The sequence below is a fragment of the Pteropus alecto genome, unplaced genomic scaffold (assembly GCF_000325575.1).
Source record: "Pteropus alecto unplaced genomic scaffold, ASM32557v1 scaffold45, whole genome shotgun sequence".
NCBI lineage: Eukaryota > Metazoa > Chordata > Mammalia > Chiroptera > Pteropodidae > Pteropus > Pteropus alecto.
In genome coordinates, this window is record NW_006442491.1 from 39,750,199 (window position 1) to 39,767,047 (window position 16,849).

The 16,849-nt window shown below is 66.5% G+C and overlaps 2 protein-coding genes across 3 annotated transcripts in view; one reads left to right on the plus strand and one right to left on the minus strand.

Annotated features, from left to right (window-relative positions):
- The first annotated feature begins 60 nt into the window (after window positions 1-60).
- Window positions 61-5,462, plus strand: ADRM1 (adhesion regulating molecule 1). 2 transcript variants are annotated; one of them, XM_006921956.3, is made up of 9 exons: window positions 67-743; window positions 1,426-1,542; window positions 3,068-3,191; window positions 3,382-3,468; window positions 4,005-4,086; window positions 4,228-4,460; window positions 4,674-4,831; window positions 4,985-5,087; window positions 5,242-5,462. In XM_006921956.3, exons 1-9 carry the CDS (start codon window positions 531-533, stop codon window positions 5,346-5,348), a joined length of 1,224 nt encoding a protein of 407 aa, XP_006922018.1. In that variant the 5' UTR covers window positions 67-530; the 3' UTR covers window positions 5,349-5,462. The 2 variants fall into 2 exon arrangements, with proteins under 2 accessions (XP_024895805.1, XP_006922018.1); XM_025040037.1 differs by lacking the exon at window positions 4,985-5,087 and having other exon boundaries at window positions 61-743.
- Window positions 5,463-5,546: 84 nt separating this feature from the next.
- The window catches only part of LAMA5 (laminin subunit alpha 5), a 60,044-nt gene continuing 48,741 nt past the window's right edge, over window positions 5,547-16,849 (minus strand). The window contains exons 46-81 of the mRNA XM_025039870.1: window positions 16,607-16,821; window positions 16,271-16,371; window positions 15,964-16,144; window positions 15,728-15,877; window positions 15,330-15,481; window positions 15,153-15,263; window positions 14,896-15,007; window positions 14,162-14,332; window positions 13,801-13,997; window positions 13,602-13,718; window positions 13,309-13,463; window positions 12,909-13,050; window positions 12,708-12,810; window positions 12,035-12,145; window positions 11,038-11,217; window positions 10,795-10,943; window positions 10,546-10,716; window positions 10,310-10,446; window positions 10,073-10,226; window positions 9,781-9,914; window positions 9,544-9,706; window positions 9,292-9,414; window positions 9,064-9,212; window positions 8,834-8,966; window positions 8,613-8,756; window positions 8,322-8,452; window positions 8,081-8,242; window positions 7,858-7,996; window positions 7,626-7,771; window positions 7,367-7,559; window positions 7,134-7,298; window positions 6,885-7,047; window positions 6,657-6,790; window positions 6,476-6,569; window positions 6,152-6,271; window positions 5,547-5,996 (exon numbers count right to left, since the gene is read on the minus strand). Of these exons, the coding sequence (XP_024895638.1) occupies window positions 5,833-5,996; window positions 6,152-6,271; window positions 6,476-6,569; window positions 6,657-6,790; window positions 6,885-7,047; window positions 7,134-7,298; window positions 7,367-7,559; window positions 7,626-7,771; window positions 7,858-7,996; window positions 8,081-8,242; window positions 8,322-8,452; window positions 8,613-8,756; window positions 8,834-8,966; window positions 9,064-9,212; window positions 9,292-9,414; window positions 9,544-9,706; window positions 9,781-9,914; window positions 10,073-10,226; window positions 10,310-10,446; window positions 10,546-10,716; window positions 10,795-10,943; window positions 11,038-11,217; window positions 12,035-12,145; window positions 12,708-12,810; window positions 12,909-13,050; window positions 13,309-13,463; window positions 13,602-13,718; window positions 13,801-13,997; window positions 14,162-14,332; window positions 14,896-15,007; window positions 15,153-15,263; window positions 15,330-15,481; window positions 15,728-15,877; window positions 15,964-16,144; window positions 16,271-16,371; window positions 16,607-16,821 (5,266 nt within the window). The 3' untranslated portion in view covers window positions 5,547-5,832. The remainder of the gene's footprint in view (window positions 5,997-6,151; window positions 6,272-6,475; window positions 6,570-6,656; window positions 6,791-6,884; window positions 7,048-7,133; window positions 7,299-7,366; window positions 7,560-7,625; window positions 7,772-7,857; window positions 7,997-8,080; window positions 8,243-8,321; window positions 8,453-8,612; window positions 8,757-8,833; window positions 8,967-9,063; window positions 9,213-9,291; window positions 9,415-9,543; window positions 9,707-9,780; window positions 9,915-10,072; window positions 10,227-10,309; window positions 10,447-10,545; window positions 10,717-10,794; window positions 10,944-11,037; window positions 11,218-12,034; window positions 12,146-12,707; window positions 12,811-12,908; window positions 13,051-13,308; window positions 13,464-13,601; window positions 13,719-13,800; window positions 13,998-14,161; window positions 14,333-14,895; window positions 15,008-15,152; window positions 15,264-15,329; window positions 15,482-15,727; window positions 15,878-15,963; window positions 16,145-16,270; window positions 16,372-16,606; window positions 16,822-16,849) is intronic.

Genomic DNA, 16,849 nt, shown 5'->3' on the forward strand with positions numbered 1-16,849 from the left:
CTCCCCGCGCGGACGGCCTTGCTAGGAGGCTCGCCACGTTTCCCCGAGGGGCTCAGCTTTTGTTTAGTGGGGGGCGCGTTGCCCTTTAACGGGCCTGTGTCCAACAGAAGTTCGGTGTTAGTCCAGGGTCTGGTCTCCTGTCTGATGTGTGACCGGTGTCCCCGCCCAGCCAAGTGTTTACACCCTTCGGGGCCCCAGACCCAACAGCAGTTTACGGGCGGGAAGGCGGTGCGGAGGCGGGTCCCCCGCGCCGGCGGCGGTGGGCTTGGATGCGGGGGTTACTGTCGTTCTCCGGGAAACCTGAGAAGCAGCTGCCGTGTCACCCTGCGCACCTGCCCTGCTGGCACAGGCACCGCCAGCCTCTGTGGCCCTGGCGGGGTTGCCTCGAAGCAGGTGTTGGGTCGCCTGCGCCCAGCGTGGTCGCCTGGAGGCTCAGAGAGGGCCTTTCGCTCTGCTGCCAGCGCGACTTTTGAGTAGAGTTAGGGCTTCTGTGACAGTGACCAGGTCTGCATGCTGGTCCCCCTTGCAGGATGACGACTTCAGGCGCTCTGTTTCCAAGCCTGGTGCCAGGCTCCCGTGGGTCTTCCAACAAGTATTTAGTGGAGTTTCGGGCAGGAAAAATGTCGTTAAAAGGAACTACCGTCACCCCAGATAAGAGGAAAGGGCTGGTGTACGTCCAGCAGACGGACGACTCTCTCATTCACTTCTGCTGGAAGGACAGGACGTCTGGCAACGTGGAGGACGTGAGTGTCTCGGCCCGCACCCCCTCCTGGGGACCCCCGCCCGCCCTGCCCTCGGTCCTCAGAACAGAAGGACGGGAGCCGCCCAGGCCGCGCTCTGGGCCTGCGGCAGTGGCCTCACACTTGGGGGAGCGTTGGTGGGCTTGGGGGTCACTGGCCTGCTGCCCTCGGGAGCTGTGTGCTTTGCTCGTGGCCCTTCCTAGTCTCTACCTTGTTCTGAGTTTCTCCTGTCACTCGAAGGTGAGGTGTCTAGAATTGGAGGAGGTGTGCGAAAGGCCTGACCTTTGTCACTTTGGAAGTGTGCTCTAAGGTCATTTTATTTAGTGTCCTTAGTCCTTTTTTAGGTTTGAGAGCAGATCAGAGGTGACTTTTTAATTCTTCTAATGATGTTCCCAAAATAGTTTTATTGAAAAATTTTTCAGGAGTCAAAAGTCCACCTCCCCTGTTCCGCACTAAGCCCTGCTCCCGGCCCCCACGCCCCTTGTGGGTGCCCCTGACCCTGGTTTACCTGCCCTGCAGGTACCCTGCTGGCGGGGGCCTTGTTGACTGCTCGTGTGTCCTGGGCCCTCTCCTCCCACCCCACACGTTTGGGCACGGGATCTAGCGTGTTTTTCGGGGAGGCTCTGGGTCTCAGTGGCGTGTGCGAGCGCCAAGCTGACTCTTCCTCTTTGGTGGCTGTCTGCAGGATTTGATCATCTTCCCCGATGACTGTGAGTTCAAGCGCGTGCCGCAGTGCCCCAGCGGCAGAGTCTACGTGCTCAAGTTCAAGGCAGGGTCCAAACGCCTCTTCTTCTGGATGCAGGTATGTAGGTTTTGTGCGTGTGGGTCCTTTCTCGCCGGCATGGAGTTAGGTTAGAAACGTGCTTGGGGGCGGTGGGCTCGGCTCTCACCGGCGAGCAGTGCTGACCGGGCTTGTCTGTCGGGCAGCCACAGCATCCCAGCGCCTCACCTGGGGGTGGGCGTGTGGGCGGCCTTCGAGCGCGAACACTGCAGCTGGGCTGGGCGCCCCTTCACGGTGAGGAGTTTCCTGGCAGACAAGCGAGTGATCTCTAGCCTGGCCTGTCTGGTGTGTCGACGGGCATCGCCCTCTGGCTTGCTCGTCTCCCAGTGCCTCTCCGGGGTCTTGGGGAGCCCAGGGCTGAAGCAGGGGTGACGGCGTGGTCTGGGCACCAGGGCTCCCTCGCACCACAGCTGCAGGCAGCACCCCAGCAAGGTGGGAGTGCCTCCGTTTCTCTTTCCACCCGGCGGCCACTGGCTTGTCTCCATTCCTTTCTGTCATGGGCAGTGTCGTGCTAAGGTGACTTGATGGGTGTCGTCTGTCCGTTGAAATCTGGAAGCGGATTTGTTCGTGCGTTGGCATATACGTGCATTTGCAGTTCTGGCAGATGCCACCACGTTCCCTCCCGGCCGCCCTGCCCCAGCACTTCCCAGAGCCTGGCAGGAAGGCTTTCTTCTTGGTGGGCCACACGGCTTGTGCTACAGCTGCTCATGGTGCCGAAGGACCGTGGGAGCGGCCCAGACGGGGCCCGGTTGCCCGGCGCCGGGGCACGGCTTGGTCCTCCCGTGGCAGGGTTTCTCCGAGCGCTGCCTGACGTTCGCCTGCGCTGCCTTCGCTTCCCAGTGCTGTTCGTGGGATGGCTGACCCTCGGCCCTGTGGGCGGGGACTGTGTCGAAGTTGTCCCCCGTGTCCCCAGTACCCTGCAAGCCCACAGCACGTGCTCAGTGACGGTTGGACAAAGGAGCCTGGGGTGCTGACAGGGCGACACTGCCCGATGACTTCCAACTCATCCAGGGGCTCACGGTCAAGTTCCCAGTCACCCGAGGGGCCGTGGGCTGTGCCGGTCTGTGGCAGCGTTGTGATGAGGGGGCCATTTCTTTGAAGGAAGGACTTGTGGTCACGGCGGGCTGTGCGGAGACCCCCTCCCGCAGGGTGGGCCATGTCGCCTGGGTGAGCTGAGCGCTCGTATGCTTTCGTCTCCTCGTTTGACGGGCCGTCGCGGGGGCTGCCGCGTCCTCTCCCTGGCGCTGTGACCAGGGACCGGTGACCTCAGCCGCGTTCTCTCTTGGGTGCTGTGTGACCAGGGACCAGTGACCTCAGCCGCGTCCTCTCCCGGGCGCTGTGTGACCAGGGACCGGTGACCTCAGCCGCGTCCTCTCCCGCGCGCTGTGTGACCAGGGACCGGTGACCTCAGCCGCGTCCTCTCCCGGGCGCTGTGTGACCAGGGACCGGTGACCTCAGGTTTCTGAGCCTCAGGTTCCTCATCCGTGAGCCAGGGCAGTGGTGAGTGGGTCACTCAGCTGTGGCCGGTGTTGTGTCCTGCCCGCAGGAGCCCAAGACGGACCAGGACGAGGAGCACTGCCGGAAAGTCAACGAGTACCTGAACAACCCGCCGATGCCCGGCGCGCTGGGGGCCAGTGGGAGCGGCGGCCACGAGCTCTCGGCGCTGGGCGGTAATGCTCGCCTCCTTGGTGCGCGGCGCGGGCCGAGCGTGTGGATGGCGCGGATCCCGATGGCGCAGGCCCGCCCTCTCCCTGGTTCCCGGACGGTTCCACTCCCATCGTCACGCGTCAGGCAGGGCCGGAGCCCCGTGGCGGGCGGGTGCAGGCCAGCGGCCAGCGCTGAGCGCCTTCTTTCTTGCAGGCGAGGGCGGCCTGCAGAGCCTGCTGGGGAACATGAGCCACAGCCAGCTCATGCAGCTCATCGGACCCGCCGGCCTTGGAGGACTGGGTAACGTGTGCGGCCCGGGGCCCTTGGCCGCAGCCCAGGGCTGTGCTCTGGCCTTTGGTCTGTTTTCTGTCAGCTGCTAGCTGGCTCTGAGTGGTGTCACAGTACCCCCTGCGCCACCTCCCAAGGGCCCCAGTGAAGACCCAGCTGCCTGCTTCAGGGGGGCACAGCTGGCCGAGGAGGGGGCCTGAGGACATGAGCTCCGGACTCCTGCCTGGGCCCCACTTTCCCTCGGTCGGTGGGGTCGGTGGGCGCGCATCTTGGACGTCCAGGGAGCGCTCGCTCGTTTGCTCCGGATTGCGCTGCTGCCGCCTTAACCCCAGCGTAAGAGGCTGAACAGAAGGCGTCTGACCTGATGGAGTCGGCCTCTGGAACACTACGACCTGAGCAGTCGTGTGCCCTCAGCCCCTCCCCCGGGCCCATGGCAGCCACCACACCCCTCTGCTTGTCTCCAGCTTTAGTGGAGGGCGTTTGTCTCCTTTGGCAGAGGAGGCGGGCTCCCCTCTGACGTCCGATTTCGTGTCTCCTTGCTGCTGTAGGCGGGCTGGGGGCCCTGACTGGGCCGGGCCTGGCCAGCTTGCTGGGGAGCGGAGGGCCTCCGGCGAGCAGCTCTTCATCCAGGTGAGCCTCGCACGCTGCCCCCGTGCACACCTGGGTGCCACCAGCTGTCGCCTCTGCAGGGGGAGGGGTGCCGGGCAGAGCCGACATGTTACGGGCGCCTTGTAGGCTTGTGGTCGCTCCAGCATCCCCTGCTTTTCCCAGTTCCCGGAGCCAGTCGGCAGCGGTCACCCCGTCCTCCACTGCCTCTTCCGCCCGCGCCACCCCAGCCCCTTCTGCTCCAGCAGCTGCCTCGGCGACCAGCCCAAGCCCTGCACCGAGTCCAGGTAACGGAACCAGCACGGCAGCCAGCCCAACCCAGCCCATCCAGCTGAGTGACCTGCAGAGCATTCTGGCCACTATGAACGTGCCAGCCGGGCCCGGAGGCGGCCAGCAAGGTAATGCGTGCTCCTTGGCTCCAGGCTGTGGGGGAAGGTGCCTGCGCCCCTGCCCGCTTGCCCACGGGCTGTACGAGGTGTGGCGGAGCACGTCCCCGGGTTGTGCTGCGCCCCCCGCCCCCCACGCTACCCCCAGCAGATCACAGCTTAGCCTGTCCCTCTCCCGAGTGCGTGTCTGGCCTCAAGCCGCTGATGGCTGTGCTTGTGCCCTAGTTGACCTGGCTAGCGTCCTGACGCCCGAGATCATGGCGCCAATCCTTGCCAACGCGGACGTCCAGGAGCGCCTGCTGCCTTACCTACCCTCTGGGGAGTCACTGCCACAGACCGCAGACGAGATCCAGAACACGCTGACCTCCCCCCAGTTCCAACAGGTAGACAGCGGGACCCAGCGGCCCCTGCCGTGCGCTCAGGGGAGGGGTGTGCTCTGCCCACCTTGAGCGTGGCGCCCCGTCGCCTCCAGGCCCTGCCCAGGTGATTGCCCCTCCGGCCCCTGCGCTCGCTCAGGCGACTGGTCTCCCTTGCAGGCCCTGGGCATGTTCAGTGCGGCCTTGGCCTCGGGGCAGCTGGGCCCCCTCATGTGCCAGTTCGGCCTGCCTGCGGAGGCCGTGGAGGCCGCCAACAAGGGTGGTGAGTACATGCTGCTCCGCCTGCTGCTGGGCGCTGCTTTCCTCCGGTAGTTGAAGGAACCAACCTCCCCATTTGCAGAGCACACGGCCGGCTGTCCCCATGGCCTCGGGTCAGCAGACCCAGCCGGGGCCTCACGTTTTCTAATGCGTTGTAGATGTGGAGGCATTTGCCAAAGCGATGCAGAACAGTGCCAGGTCGGAGCCGAAGGAGGGTGACGGGAAGGACAAGAAGGACGAAGAGGAGGACATGAGCCTGGATTAAGTTATTTGCCGTCTTTCCCGGGGGCGGGGTCCTTGGCTGTGTGATGGACACGCCCGTCACACACCCTCTTTCCTCTGTTGCAACCTAATAAACGTCTTTTCTTTAATCTGCAAACTCTGGTTTTCCTGTGCCCAGGAGTCGCGCCAACCCCAACCCCTTGTCTTCCGGTTTAAAGGCCACACTCAGTTAAACAAGTTCCTCTTTAATTTTTGTTTTTAAGAACCAGTGATTTATAGATTTCTCAAAATATTAAAAATTGGTGAAAGGGATGAAAAGTATAAAAAACCCATTTTATAGTATTTTACCCTTTCATTTAGAAAGTCAGACACGACAAACCATTTCCAGAAATAAGACCACCTGTAGAATCTAAAGTCAAGATAAATATACACACGCTTCCCCTATGAGACTGGCCAAGGGTGATGGTGTCAGGGAGTTGTGTGAGGGGCTGGGGCTCTGGGTCTGGGGGCCCAGAGGGGCAGCCGTGCTACGTAGCTGGACAGCCGCTCGCTCCCACTGCGCCCTGCATGCCCGCGGAGGGGGGCAAAGTGACGGGGGACCAGTTCACCACCAGACTCCTCATGCAGCCAAGGTAGACTGGGGACCAAGGGTGCGTCGGGGTGGGGCGCCCAGGCTGTGTGTCCGTGGGTTCTGGGGGTGCAGGGGAAGAAGAAGGGAGATGGGCTGGAGCAGAGGCCAGCTTCTAGCTGGTCCCCCCACCATAGGAGGGTAGGATGAGAGCAGGGTGACCCCAGTTCCCAGTCCCCGAGGGGTAGCCCTCCCCACCAGGCTGAGGTCGCACTCACCAGGCAGGCCCCCGAGGTGCAAAGGCACCAGGGTGTAGGCTGAGATCACCGGCATGGGCCCCACGGTCTGGCTGCTCTGTGAGTCCACCTCTAGTCGGAGAACGTTCCCGCTCTTGGTCACTGTGGGACACAGGCTCTGGTGACCGGGCTGGGCAGGGCCTCTCACCAGTGCCTGGGGCTCTTGGCCCCATTGCTTGGCCAGAGGTCCCCTGCCTGAAGGTCCAAAGCTGCCCCCCGGCCCACATCCCTCTTAGGCACTCTACAGGAGCAGGGGCGGATGGCACTGCCAGGAATATCCGACCACGCAGAGGGGGCCCGGCTCACCTGCCAGCTGGTGCCACCGACCGTCGCATAGCGCCTTGGAGAGAGTTACCAATGTGGAGAACTTGCCCGCACCGTCGTCTGCCCACAGCAGGACCTGGCGTGACGTGGCGGGTGGGGAGTGGATATCAGGAGGGCCCTGCCAATCCCAGCCCTGCCCTGTGATCAGCCCCCACCTGCTTACCTGCTTCTCCAGCACCTGCAGCCGCAGGTAGGGGGGCGCATGGAGCCGGCCCAAGTGGAAGATGAGGCCGGTGGCCGTCCGGGGCCGCACCTCCAGCTCCAGGCTGACATTAGGCAGGGTGGCCCCCAGGGTGTCTGCGGGGAGGGGCTGTGAGCGGACGAGGGCCCAAGACCCAGGCCCCTCCCTGCATGGGTACTGCTCCCCGCTCCCCCAGCCCGGCAAGCAGACCTATGGTGATGGCTCCCCCGCTGCCCGTGAAGAACAGGCCCCTCTCCACCGGGCCCGACAAGCAGGGTGTGACGCCCACCACTCGGGTAGGGACCCTCAGGGGCTGCCCGTCCAGCTCCAGCCCCTTCACACAGCCGCTGAACCAGGAGCTGCTGACGGCCACCTGTGGCGGAGAACGCAGGGTCAGGGCCCAGGACGGCACTGGCTGGGCTGGGGCAGGGTAGGGAAGCTGGGCTGAGGGGTTCTCACCGGGAGCTTGGGCCTGTGGCTGCTGATGGGAAGGCCCCCTACGAAGAGAGTGTGGGGCCGGGGGCCCTCCGCCCCTCGGTGATGCGGACCGGGCTCGCCCTGGCCCAGGGCCCGGACCCCGTCCAACTGCAGCTGGACCTGAGTCTTCCCCCACCACACGGCCACCTGGGGGCGGGAAAGATGTGTCACGGAGGCTCCTAGGGCCCCGCCCATGTCCGTCCTCAGCCCCTTACCTCGTGCCACTGGCCAGCCCGTAAACGCTGGTGGCTCTGAACACGGAGCTGGGGCCCAGGGCCTTCTGTCTGAACGACAATGTGTCGGTGACTCAAGAAGAGAGCCAGGGAGGGGCTGTCGGCCGTGAGGGGGACGGCAAGGAGCAGGAGTCCTCGGGGGGTGCGAGGCCGGACAAGCATCGAGAGGCGGGACCTGGAAGCCGAGGACAGGGGTCAGCGTGGGCGGCCGCCCACACCCACCCCGCTGGCCCGGCCTTACCCGTCCCCTGGGGGAGCCGGGAGGCCTGCAAACTCCAAGAAACTGGACACGGGTCCCCCAAACTGGTAGGCATCTCGGATGGTCCTGAGGGGCCCGGGCAGTGTGCAGGCAGGGTCCTGGGTGGACTGCCGGCTGTGCCGGGAGGCCTGCGGGTCAGATGGGGATGCAGGGATGCTCAGGCTGCCTTGTGCCCGCCCCAGCCCCGTCAGCGCACCGCCCTCCCGGTGCCCACCTTCCGAGCTGCAGCGGCTCGCAGTCCTCGTGGAACCTGCGCTGGCATCTGGGTGCTGGGCACCAGGGCGCAGCCTGAGCTCACGTTGACGCTGCCCACGTCCTGCATTAGGTCCAGCACGCGCTGCGGCCCCAGGAGCCTGTGGAGGGCGTCAGCAGCTGCAGGCGGTGGGCGAGTCGGGCAGCGCCGCCCCCGCCCCCGCCCCCACACCCACACAGCTCACCGCTGCACGAAGACGTTGCTGATGCAACCGCTGAGGTTACGCAGGGTGTCGGGCTCCGGCAAGCCCCCCAGGAGGAGCGTCTCGGGCTGCGGCTGGGGCCGGGGCCGTGGCCCCTGATGGGCCTTCATGTGCTGGAACTGGTCGTCCACGTACAGCCATACCCTGTGGGGACAGCAGTGTCCCGCCGGCCCTGCCTGCCTGCCCGCAGCAGGCTGCCCCACGGCCCCTGCCCCCGGCTCACCCTGTGGCATTGCTGTAGAAAGTGACGTAATGGGGAGCACCATCAGCCAAGCTCTTCAGAGACTTCACCTCGGTCCTCACAAACCGGAGTGTCACGTGGCCCTGCTGCAGGAACACCTCGCATGGCCCATCCTGGGGACAGTGGCCGGGTCAGACTCACTCTCTCCAGCCCCGAGCCCCCACTGCTGCTGCAGGAGGTGGGGGAGCAGGTAGGTAGTCAGCCTCGGGAGGGCTGGACAAAGGTCAGACACAGGGAGAGAGGGGCCCCCAGGGGAAGGGCAGGGCGACACACCGGTGATGACCAGCGGTAGAGCAGACCGCTGTCCTGGGTGCTGCGAAAGCCAAAGCCGGAGTAGATGTTGCCACCAAGAGGCGGGACGTCGGAAAGCTCCAGGAGCAGGAAGCCGTGGCCATGGAAGGTCATGGTCCGTCCCACCTACGGGGAGAGCGACTGTGAGGGCCCCAGCCGCCAGAGGGAGCACTGCTGGCCAGGCAGGGAGGGTGGGGGCTCACCAGCAAGTCGGCCGTGCAGCCTGCGCTGATGCCCGTGGTGTTCAGCCGTTTGAGATCCACATATTTGCCCAGAGCTTTGATGCCCTTGACGCAGCCACGCACTGAGCCTCCGGAGGGGAAAAGCCGCCGCAGGCTGCGGGACAAGCGTGCGTGGGGAGACTGGCACTGGGGAGCGAGGGAGGGGCCTGGGGAGAAGCCTGCCCCTCCCCGCCCGCTCTGCGCATGCTCACCTCAGGGGCAGCTGGTCTGGCGGCACGCCCCCCAGGTAGTAGGCATCCGCCAGTTCCAGCACGTTCTCCTGCTCCTTGCTGAACACGGTGGCCCTCTCCACCCGCACCAGAACGCGCTTGCGGCTGCCCCCCAGCAGGAACACCTGGATCTGGACGGCGTGACGTAGGGGCTTCAGGGCCAGCTGCGTCCCCTACGGCCCACCCCGCCCGCCCTCCTTACCGCCTTACCGCCTTGCTGGCCGCGGTCAGGGGCGGCGGGGTCTGCAGCGGGACAGCCTTCTCCAGGCCCGCACCAAAGTCATAGAAGAGCAGGAGGTTACCTTCTAGTACGGCCAGGCACAGGAACTGGTCCTGGGGAGTGGGCGGAGTCAGCACGGGGTGGAGTCGGCAGGGCGGGGCCGGCAGGGGCGGAGTCCGCGCTGGGCAGCAGGGGGCGGAGTCAGCAGGGCGGGCGGCAGGGGGCGGGGCCAGGGGGCCTGCCTCGTGCTGCAGGAAGAAGATGATGCCGTGGGAGGACACCAGACGCATCTCCAGTTCGAAGCGCTTGGTGGTGCCCATCTGTCTCTCCACGCTGATGCGGGCGAAGCCAGAGCCGTCCAGGTACGAGCCGTCAGTGAGCCACGGGTCTCCAGTCGACTTGGAGCTGCAGGTCAGAGGCCGTGGGGTCAGCAGAGGGTGGGCCAAGTCGGGGCGAGGGGGTCACCACGCCGCACGTACCGGGCACAAGGCTTATCCACAGCGGTGTTGAGCAGGAAGGTCTTCTCAAAGTTGTAGAGGCTGATCACCTCCTCATTGAGCGTGTCCATCTCAATGCAGCCCCGGTAGCAGGGGAAACGGAGGGGCTCCGGGGGCTGTGGGCACAGCACAGGGTCAGGGCCCCTCCCCCACCCCCACCCCAGACAGAAAGGAACCCAGGGTGCAGCGGGGCAGACTGAAGCCAGATACCCAGCAAGATGTGCTGGACGAGCGTGCGGGGGACAGCCACGTGCCCAGGCTGGGTCAGGCTCACCGTGAAGTTGCTGGGGTAACACCCCACGTAGAAGACAAAGTCGTTGGGCTGCAGATTGAGCAGGCCCTCGGCCCCAGGGGCCACTGTGTCACCCTTGGTCTCGTGGATCATCTGCTTTTCCACCGTGACAGACATGTGGCCAAACTGGAGGGTCCTGCAGGCAAAGGCCAAGGGGTTTGGAGTGGACATGCAACCCAGCCAGTAGGGGGGAGTCCGGCAGCGGGGCAGGCCTCCCACCTGTCAATGCTGACGGCTGCAAACTGCTCCCCAATGTCCTCGTCAATGCTGAGGGTTGCGGGCCCCGCTCCTCCCAAGCGGTACACCCAGTGCACCTTCTGATCACGCAGAGCCACACCCATGTAGTCACCAGTGGCCTGGGGGGTGAGGAGACTCAGTAGGACAGGAACCCGGCATGACCAGCCTGCTCCAACCTGGCGCCCAGCTCCACCCGGCCCGCCAAGCTTGCCGCGTACCTGGCGGCTGCCCATGTATAGCACAAACTGATCCCCAGTGACCTCGCTGGACGCCGCATTTGGGCTCTGGAGGTAGAACTTGAGGGCAGTGTAGGCGGCGAGGTCGCTGAGGTCCCGAGGGGCACGCAGCTGCACCCCTGAGCGCCCGTTGAACTTCATGGACACCTTGACCTGTGTAAGGTACACAGCCCATCAGCATTGAGCGCCCGCTCTCCCAGTTGCCCCTGCCCCCCCGGCACTCCGGCCCACCTTGCTGGCGGCTCCTCGGGCCTCGGCGATGAGCTCCCGCACACGGCTGATGCTGGCTGACAGAGCCAGGCTGGCATTGTGCGCCCCACGGTTCTCCAGCAGGCTCAGCTTGGCCAGCAGCTGCGGCAGCGTCTTCTCCAGGGTAGACACTGCGGAGAGCGGAGGGGAGGCCTTGAGAGCCTCGCCCCCACCGCCCCCACCCCAGCCCAGCCCCCATCAGCGGCACCTCGAGCGGGAGCCCACCTGAGCGGCCTGCGTCGAGCACCACCTGACCCAGGTCCTGGCTCTGCAGACCGCCATACTGGCCCTGCCATCGCTCCAGATTCCTCTGCATGTCCCGAAGCCGGGACTGCACGCGGGCGGCTCTGTCCTGTGCTTCGGCGGCCACGGTCTTGGCGTGAGCAATCTTCTTGCTTGTCTCATCTGGCGAGCAATGGGCTCAGCGGGAGTCATGCGACCACCACCCTGGCCTCATCTCCCGCCAGGGAGACCTGCAAGTCCCCCCGCCCCAGTAGGACCAGCAGCAGGGATGCTGACCCCTATGGATCTCCTGAGAACCTTGGAACCATGGGGACCCACCCTCCACCCGCCGCCAGATGGCTTCTCCCGCGCCAGCCTCCTGGGCCAGAGTAGGTCACCCTGATGTCTTCCCAAGTCAGCTCAATCCTGTCGCCCCGGACGCCGTGCCAGTCCTGGGCCACCAGCATCTCCCGGGGCGCTGCAGTAACGCCCTACTCTGAAGTGGGGCACAGCCCCAGGGCCTGCTCCAGCCCAGTCAGACGCCTCGCTCCTCTGCTCCCCGGGCTCCCCCGAGGCCGCCTTCTGGCTCTAGGCTCCGCAGCCCCCTCACCCCCACATCTCCCTTCAAGCTCGCCTAGCAGCTGTGCCCCCCCCAGCGCCCCTGCCGCAGACACGTCCACGCCCCACTCGCATCATCTTCTCCAAAGCGCTTTCCCTCCCGTCACTTGCTGCTCAGGGCTGGTTTGGTGTGTGTCTTCTAACCAGAAGCAGGTCCCCAGCGGCAGGTCCCCAGAGGCAGGTCCCTAGGGCCAGGGCCGCCTGCTATGGGGCTTCCTTCAGCTGCCCTGGTCACTGTTCTGGACGGCACGGATGGCAGATGTCTCTTATCACAGAGCTCTAATGGACAGGGCTGGCTGGAGTGCCGCCCACGTGTGGCAGGTGCCCGTTCCCCTCTGGGGACGGGCTGTGAGAGTGAGGACAGGGAGGAGGCCCGGCCCACCTGTGTCCATGGCCAGCATGGCCTGCACCTCCTGGATCTGGCCTGCCAGCTGCTCCTTCTTGGCCTGGGCGTCGCGGAGCTGGGAGTCCACGTCCTGAAGAGTGGCCCGCACTGCAGGGGAAGCAGCCTCAGCTCTGGCGTCGCGGCCCCGTGTGCCAGCCCACTGTGGTCCTCCTGACCAGGAGGGACTGGGGCCGACACGCACACAGGCAGGCGGAGACACCCCGCACAAGGGCCCTCGCCTTGGGGGAGGCACAGGAGAACTTCGTGTCTCGAGGTCCCCTCCCGGTTCCACAGCAGAGCGTGATTGTCCTCATTCCATGGGTGAAATCTCCACAGCTCAGAAAAGCCAAGCCGTTGCCCGCATTCTAGCAGCGGGGGGCCCCCACGCCCCACCGGCCCTTCCTCACCCAACAGTCCTCCAGCCAGGACAGCAGACGCACTTGTCAGCTGGCCCCATGTCCTCTTCCCAGACTCCGTCACAGTCAGGGGGCAGTGGCCTTTGCTCAGACATGCCGAGCCAGTGGGGAGCAGGGTTCCCACACAGGGCGGCCACCTCACTGACGTGCCATAGCCCCCCCCAAACTCCCGCACACCCCACAAACTCCCGCACACTGCCCAGAGCCTGAGGGTCCCCACAGAGACCGGACATGCGGGCAGAAGCAGCACTCACCGCGGTCCAGCCTCCGCTGCTCCCTGAGGGCCGCTTCCCCCAGGCCACTGCTGTTGGCCCGCAGCTCCCTGGCTCGCGGCCCCAGGCCCTGCTGTACCACCGTCTGCAGACATGGGGACAGAATAGAGTTCGCATCCACCCGATGGGAGCCAGGGTGGGCAGGGGCTCCTGTGGGGGCTGGGGGGAGCGCCAGGGCCTCACCGCCCACGCGTGGCTGGCCTGCTGCAGTGCTTGGCCCGCGGCCCCCTCAGCAGCCTGCACAGCCCGCAGGATGCTGCTGTAGGCGTTGGCGGCCTCGATGGCCCGCTGGATGAAGCGGTCCTGGTTGACTCCGCGGATGATGCTGTTGGGGAGGCGGGGAAGGCGGGGGAGGGCCCCCGGCTGTGTGAGCGGGGCCTGCATGGCTCCAGCCCAGCACGCGGGCCTCCTGCCATCACGGCTGCCCGCCCTTCCTGCCCCTTCCTGCCCGGCCCCTGTGGGGACAATGGCTTCTCCCTCTGGGAACCTCCCCCGCCCCCACAGCAAGCTGCCCCCTTGACGCCTCAACTGCCTGGCGGGGACCTGGGCTGCGTCCTGGGGTGCCCGTCCTTGGGCCCCGCACCTGGAGAGATTGTGGGCCAGCTGGTCCAGCCGCCACGCGTGGGCCTCGGCAGCCTCCACCAGGTCCACCTTCCCGCTTGCTGGGAAGAAGGCACGCATCTTCTCCAGTAGCGGCGTCCGGGCCCCGTCCAGGCTGGCGGCAAGGCGCTCAGACTCCTGGGGCGGAAAGGCTTAGGTGGGACCCCCATCCTGACCCTTTACTCACTTCCCATACCCGGGACCCCAGGGACCACGCCCTGCATGCAAAGCAGCGTCCAACCCCACCCACTGCACTGCCCCGGGAGACCCGCTCACCTCCTTGGCCTGGTCCACGTCCTGCAGGAACTTCGAGACCAAGCCCAGGGTGTCACTAGCTGCCTGCAGGGTGGCCCTCAGAGTGGCATTGTCCCGGGACAGCTCCTGCTTCCGGTGCTGGAGGTGGTGAGAAGTGAGCAGGGTGACAGGGTGACGGGGACAAGCAGGGGCAGTGGGCGGGGCAGAGAGGTGCCCTCACCAGCGCCTCCTCCAGGCGTTCCTGGTTGCTGCTGTTGAGCTCCTCGGCCTCCCGCGTGGTGCCTACTGCCCGGTTCAGAGCCTCTCGCAGGTCCATGAGGCCAGCCTCATGCTGGGCCAGCTGGTCTCGGGTGTGGGTAGCCAGCGCCTGGTTCCCCTCCCAGCGGCTGGTCAGCTGCTCCTGCACGCGGGCCAGCACTGGCCAAGACCCAGTACGGGCACGGTCACTGGGGCAGTGATTCCGGTGCCTACCCGCCAGGCTCCCATCTGCCCCCATGAACTGATGTGACGCCACTCCGTGCTGACCTCAGCCCCGGGGCTCCTGGCCGCACCCTCGCCTGCCCCTGGGGCCACACACTCACATTTCCGGGCCTCGCCCAGCTCGGCCTCGGCCGCTGCCCGCGGGGCGCCCAGGTCGCGGACGCGCATCTCCCTGAGCAGTCGCTCCACCTGGGCCAGCGTCCGGCGAAGCTGTTCGCCCGAGGGGACCGAGGCGTTCGCTGGCGACAGGCGGTCTGTCTGGAGTGCTAGCTCTGTTGGGGTTTGAGAAGGAGGCGGTCAAGCCCGGGGCGGACGCTGGCCCACTAGCTTACAGGCTGGACACCCCGAGCATCCTCAGCAGCGCCCGGGCACTCCCAGAGCTCCTGGCTCCAGGCCACGGCTGTGCTCCGGTCCAGGCCGCCTGGCCCTCTGCCGACACCCCTCACCTCCCACAGCCCCCACACTACCTCCTCCCACCTTAGCCTCCTCGCCTGGCCGACCCCTCCATCTAGCGCTTAGCTGAAATTCCACTTCTTTCCCGGCCCCCGGGCTAGGCCAGCCACCCTGAGATCTCTTCTTAGTGACACGGTTCAGTTTGTAATTAAAGGGCCGGCCAGCAAGTTCCCCCAGAGAGGCAGGGTCCCATAAGGGGTGCACTGTGCATCTTGCAGGGTCCACCCACCCGCTCACTCCAGCCACCCTGGCCGCCTCATCCTCCCCCAACTGTGCCCTATCGACCCGTCAACCGAGGCAATGTCCCCGCATCAAACATCACTCCTGCCAGGTCTTCACTCTGCTCCCCCCGCCCGCTCCCCCCGGCCAGGCCGGCTCCTACCGCTTAGGGCCTGCTCCACAGCCCGGATGGCCACCAGCAGCGTCTGTGCCCGGCCCAGAGTGGCCTCCGTGCTGTCCACCAGCCGGCCAGCCTGGGCCCGGGCCCCTGTGGCCTGTGGACACAGCGCTCCATCAGCCCACAGCCCCTGCTGGCTGGGGAGATGAGTGGGAAAGGCTAGGGGCCTGGGGAGGGGCCCTGGGCCTGAGCAGAGGGTCAGGAGTGACAGTGGGGAAGGGTCCCTGGGGGAGGGGTCCTGCCTGGCCGTCCAGCCGCTGCACATCCTGCCCGAGGCTTGCACTCTGTTGCTCCAGCATCCCCAGCTGCTGCTCGGGCTCGTGGGGCGGGCCTGGAGGACCCCGGAGCTGGCCCTAGGGGGAGGAGACAGTGAGCGCCTGTCCCCTGGGAGGGGCGGCTGGGAGCGGGCCCCGCGGTACCTTCAGGTCTGCGATGGAGGCGTTCAGCCTGTGTAGCCCGGCCCAGGCCGCGGCGCTGGAGCTGACCGTGCGCAGCTGGTCCCGGATGGCGGGCAGGAGGGCGCCCGCCCGCTCCAGGTCGTCCAGGAGCACCACGACGCAGTGGTCACACACTGTGGGCAGCACGGGCAGGTCAGCGCAGGGCGTGGGGTTGGCCCGGCGGGACCAGGCTGGGTGGACAGCGACAGGCTGATGGGCTCTGCACAGGGGCTCCGAGGGCAGGTGTGGGGTCCGTGGAGAACTGAGACGGAGGAGCAGGGCCAGGGACTCCGCTAGGGGTCGCAGGTCAGTGGGGCGCTGGGACCTGCACCCCCGAGCAGGGCTGGAGCAAGAGGGGGTGGGGGACAGCAGGGACGTACCTTCACAGTGCACGCCCGGGCCCCCGGGCCTGCCGGGCACGGGCACCTGGTGCTGCTGGCTGCAGGTGTCACAGCGCTCCCCGCTTAGCCCAGGGGGGCACGTGCAGCGGCCCGTGTGCAGGTCACAGGGGCCCCCCTGGCACTGGCAGCCTGGGGTTGGAGGAGGACGGGGTGAGTGGCCGGCCCAGTGCCCCAGGGTATTCACCACCCCGTGGTGCCCAAAGGGTCACACTCACGCCTGCAACCCTGCTCGGGGAGCCCCCAGTGGCCAGGGGCACACTCTCGGCACTGGAGCCCCGCAGTCCCTGGCCGGCAGTGGCACTGCCCACTCTGGGGGTGGCATTCGGAGCCCTCAGCAGCTGGTCCACAGGCACATGGTCGGCAGCCGCCACAGCCCTCGAAGCCAAAGTGTCCGTCCTGTGGCACGGGTACAGTGTCACAGCTCTGCCCAGGCCTCGGGACCCGTGTCCTCCCCTCCTTCAACCATAGGCCCTGTCCCTCCAGCCCCTGCACACCCAGCCCCGCCCTCCCAAGCAGCCCTACCTGGCAGCGGTCACAGCGAGGCCCTGTCACACCCGCCTTGCATAGGCAGCGCCCGCTACGGGGGTCACAGGTCTCCGTCCCACAGGGGGAGCAGTCACACCCTGCAGAAGGTGGGGCTGTGACAACAGCCCTTCTCCTCCACCCCAGACCACCGCTGCCCGTTCACTGTCCCATCTTGCTCTCCTTCCCTGCAGCCCACACGCAGCCAGAGGGGCCGCAGTCAGTATGGCCCAGCCCCAAAGCCCCTGGGCCCGGCAGAGAGGGGCGTGCCCAGGCGGCCCCCTTCCCGCGGGGCCAGCGTGGACAGCAGCTCCGCACAGGCCGCCCCGGGCGTACGGGAGCAGTTGCCAGGCAGCAGGGCGTCGCCGTAGAAGCCGGGCGCGCAGGTCTCGCAGTGGGGCCCGGCGGTGTGTCGCAGGCAGCCGCGGCAGGCACCGGTCAGCGGGTCGCAGTCCTTGAACAGCAGGTTGGGGTCACCGTTGCCGCTGCAGTCGCAGGGCTGGCACGAGCTGCCCAGCACCAGCGGGTTCCCGAAAAAGCCGGGCGCGCACCTGGAGCGAGGGCGGGGTCAGCGGCCGG

What these genes read in the sequence shown, in the direction of transcription:
- ADRM1 (XM_006921956.3), top strand. Translation starts at nt 531, where the DNA reads ATGACGACTTCAGGCGCTCTGTTTCCAAGCCTGGTGCCAGGCTCCCGT. An exon ending in CGTCTGGCAACGTGGAGGAC is followed by an intron (nt 744 to 1,425) that starts GTGAGTGTCTCG and finishes GGCTGTCTGCAG; the next exon opens with GATTTGATCATCTTCCCCGA. An exon ending in CGAGCTCTCGGCGCTGGGCG is followed by an intron (nt 3,192 to 3,381) that starts GTAATGCTCGCC and finishes TCTTTCTTGCAG; the next exon opens with GCGAGGGCGGCCTGCAGAGC.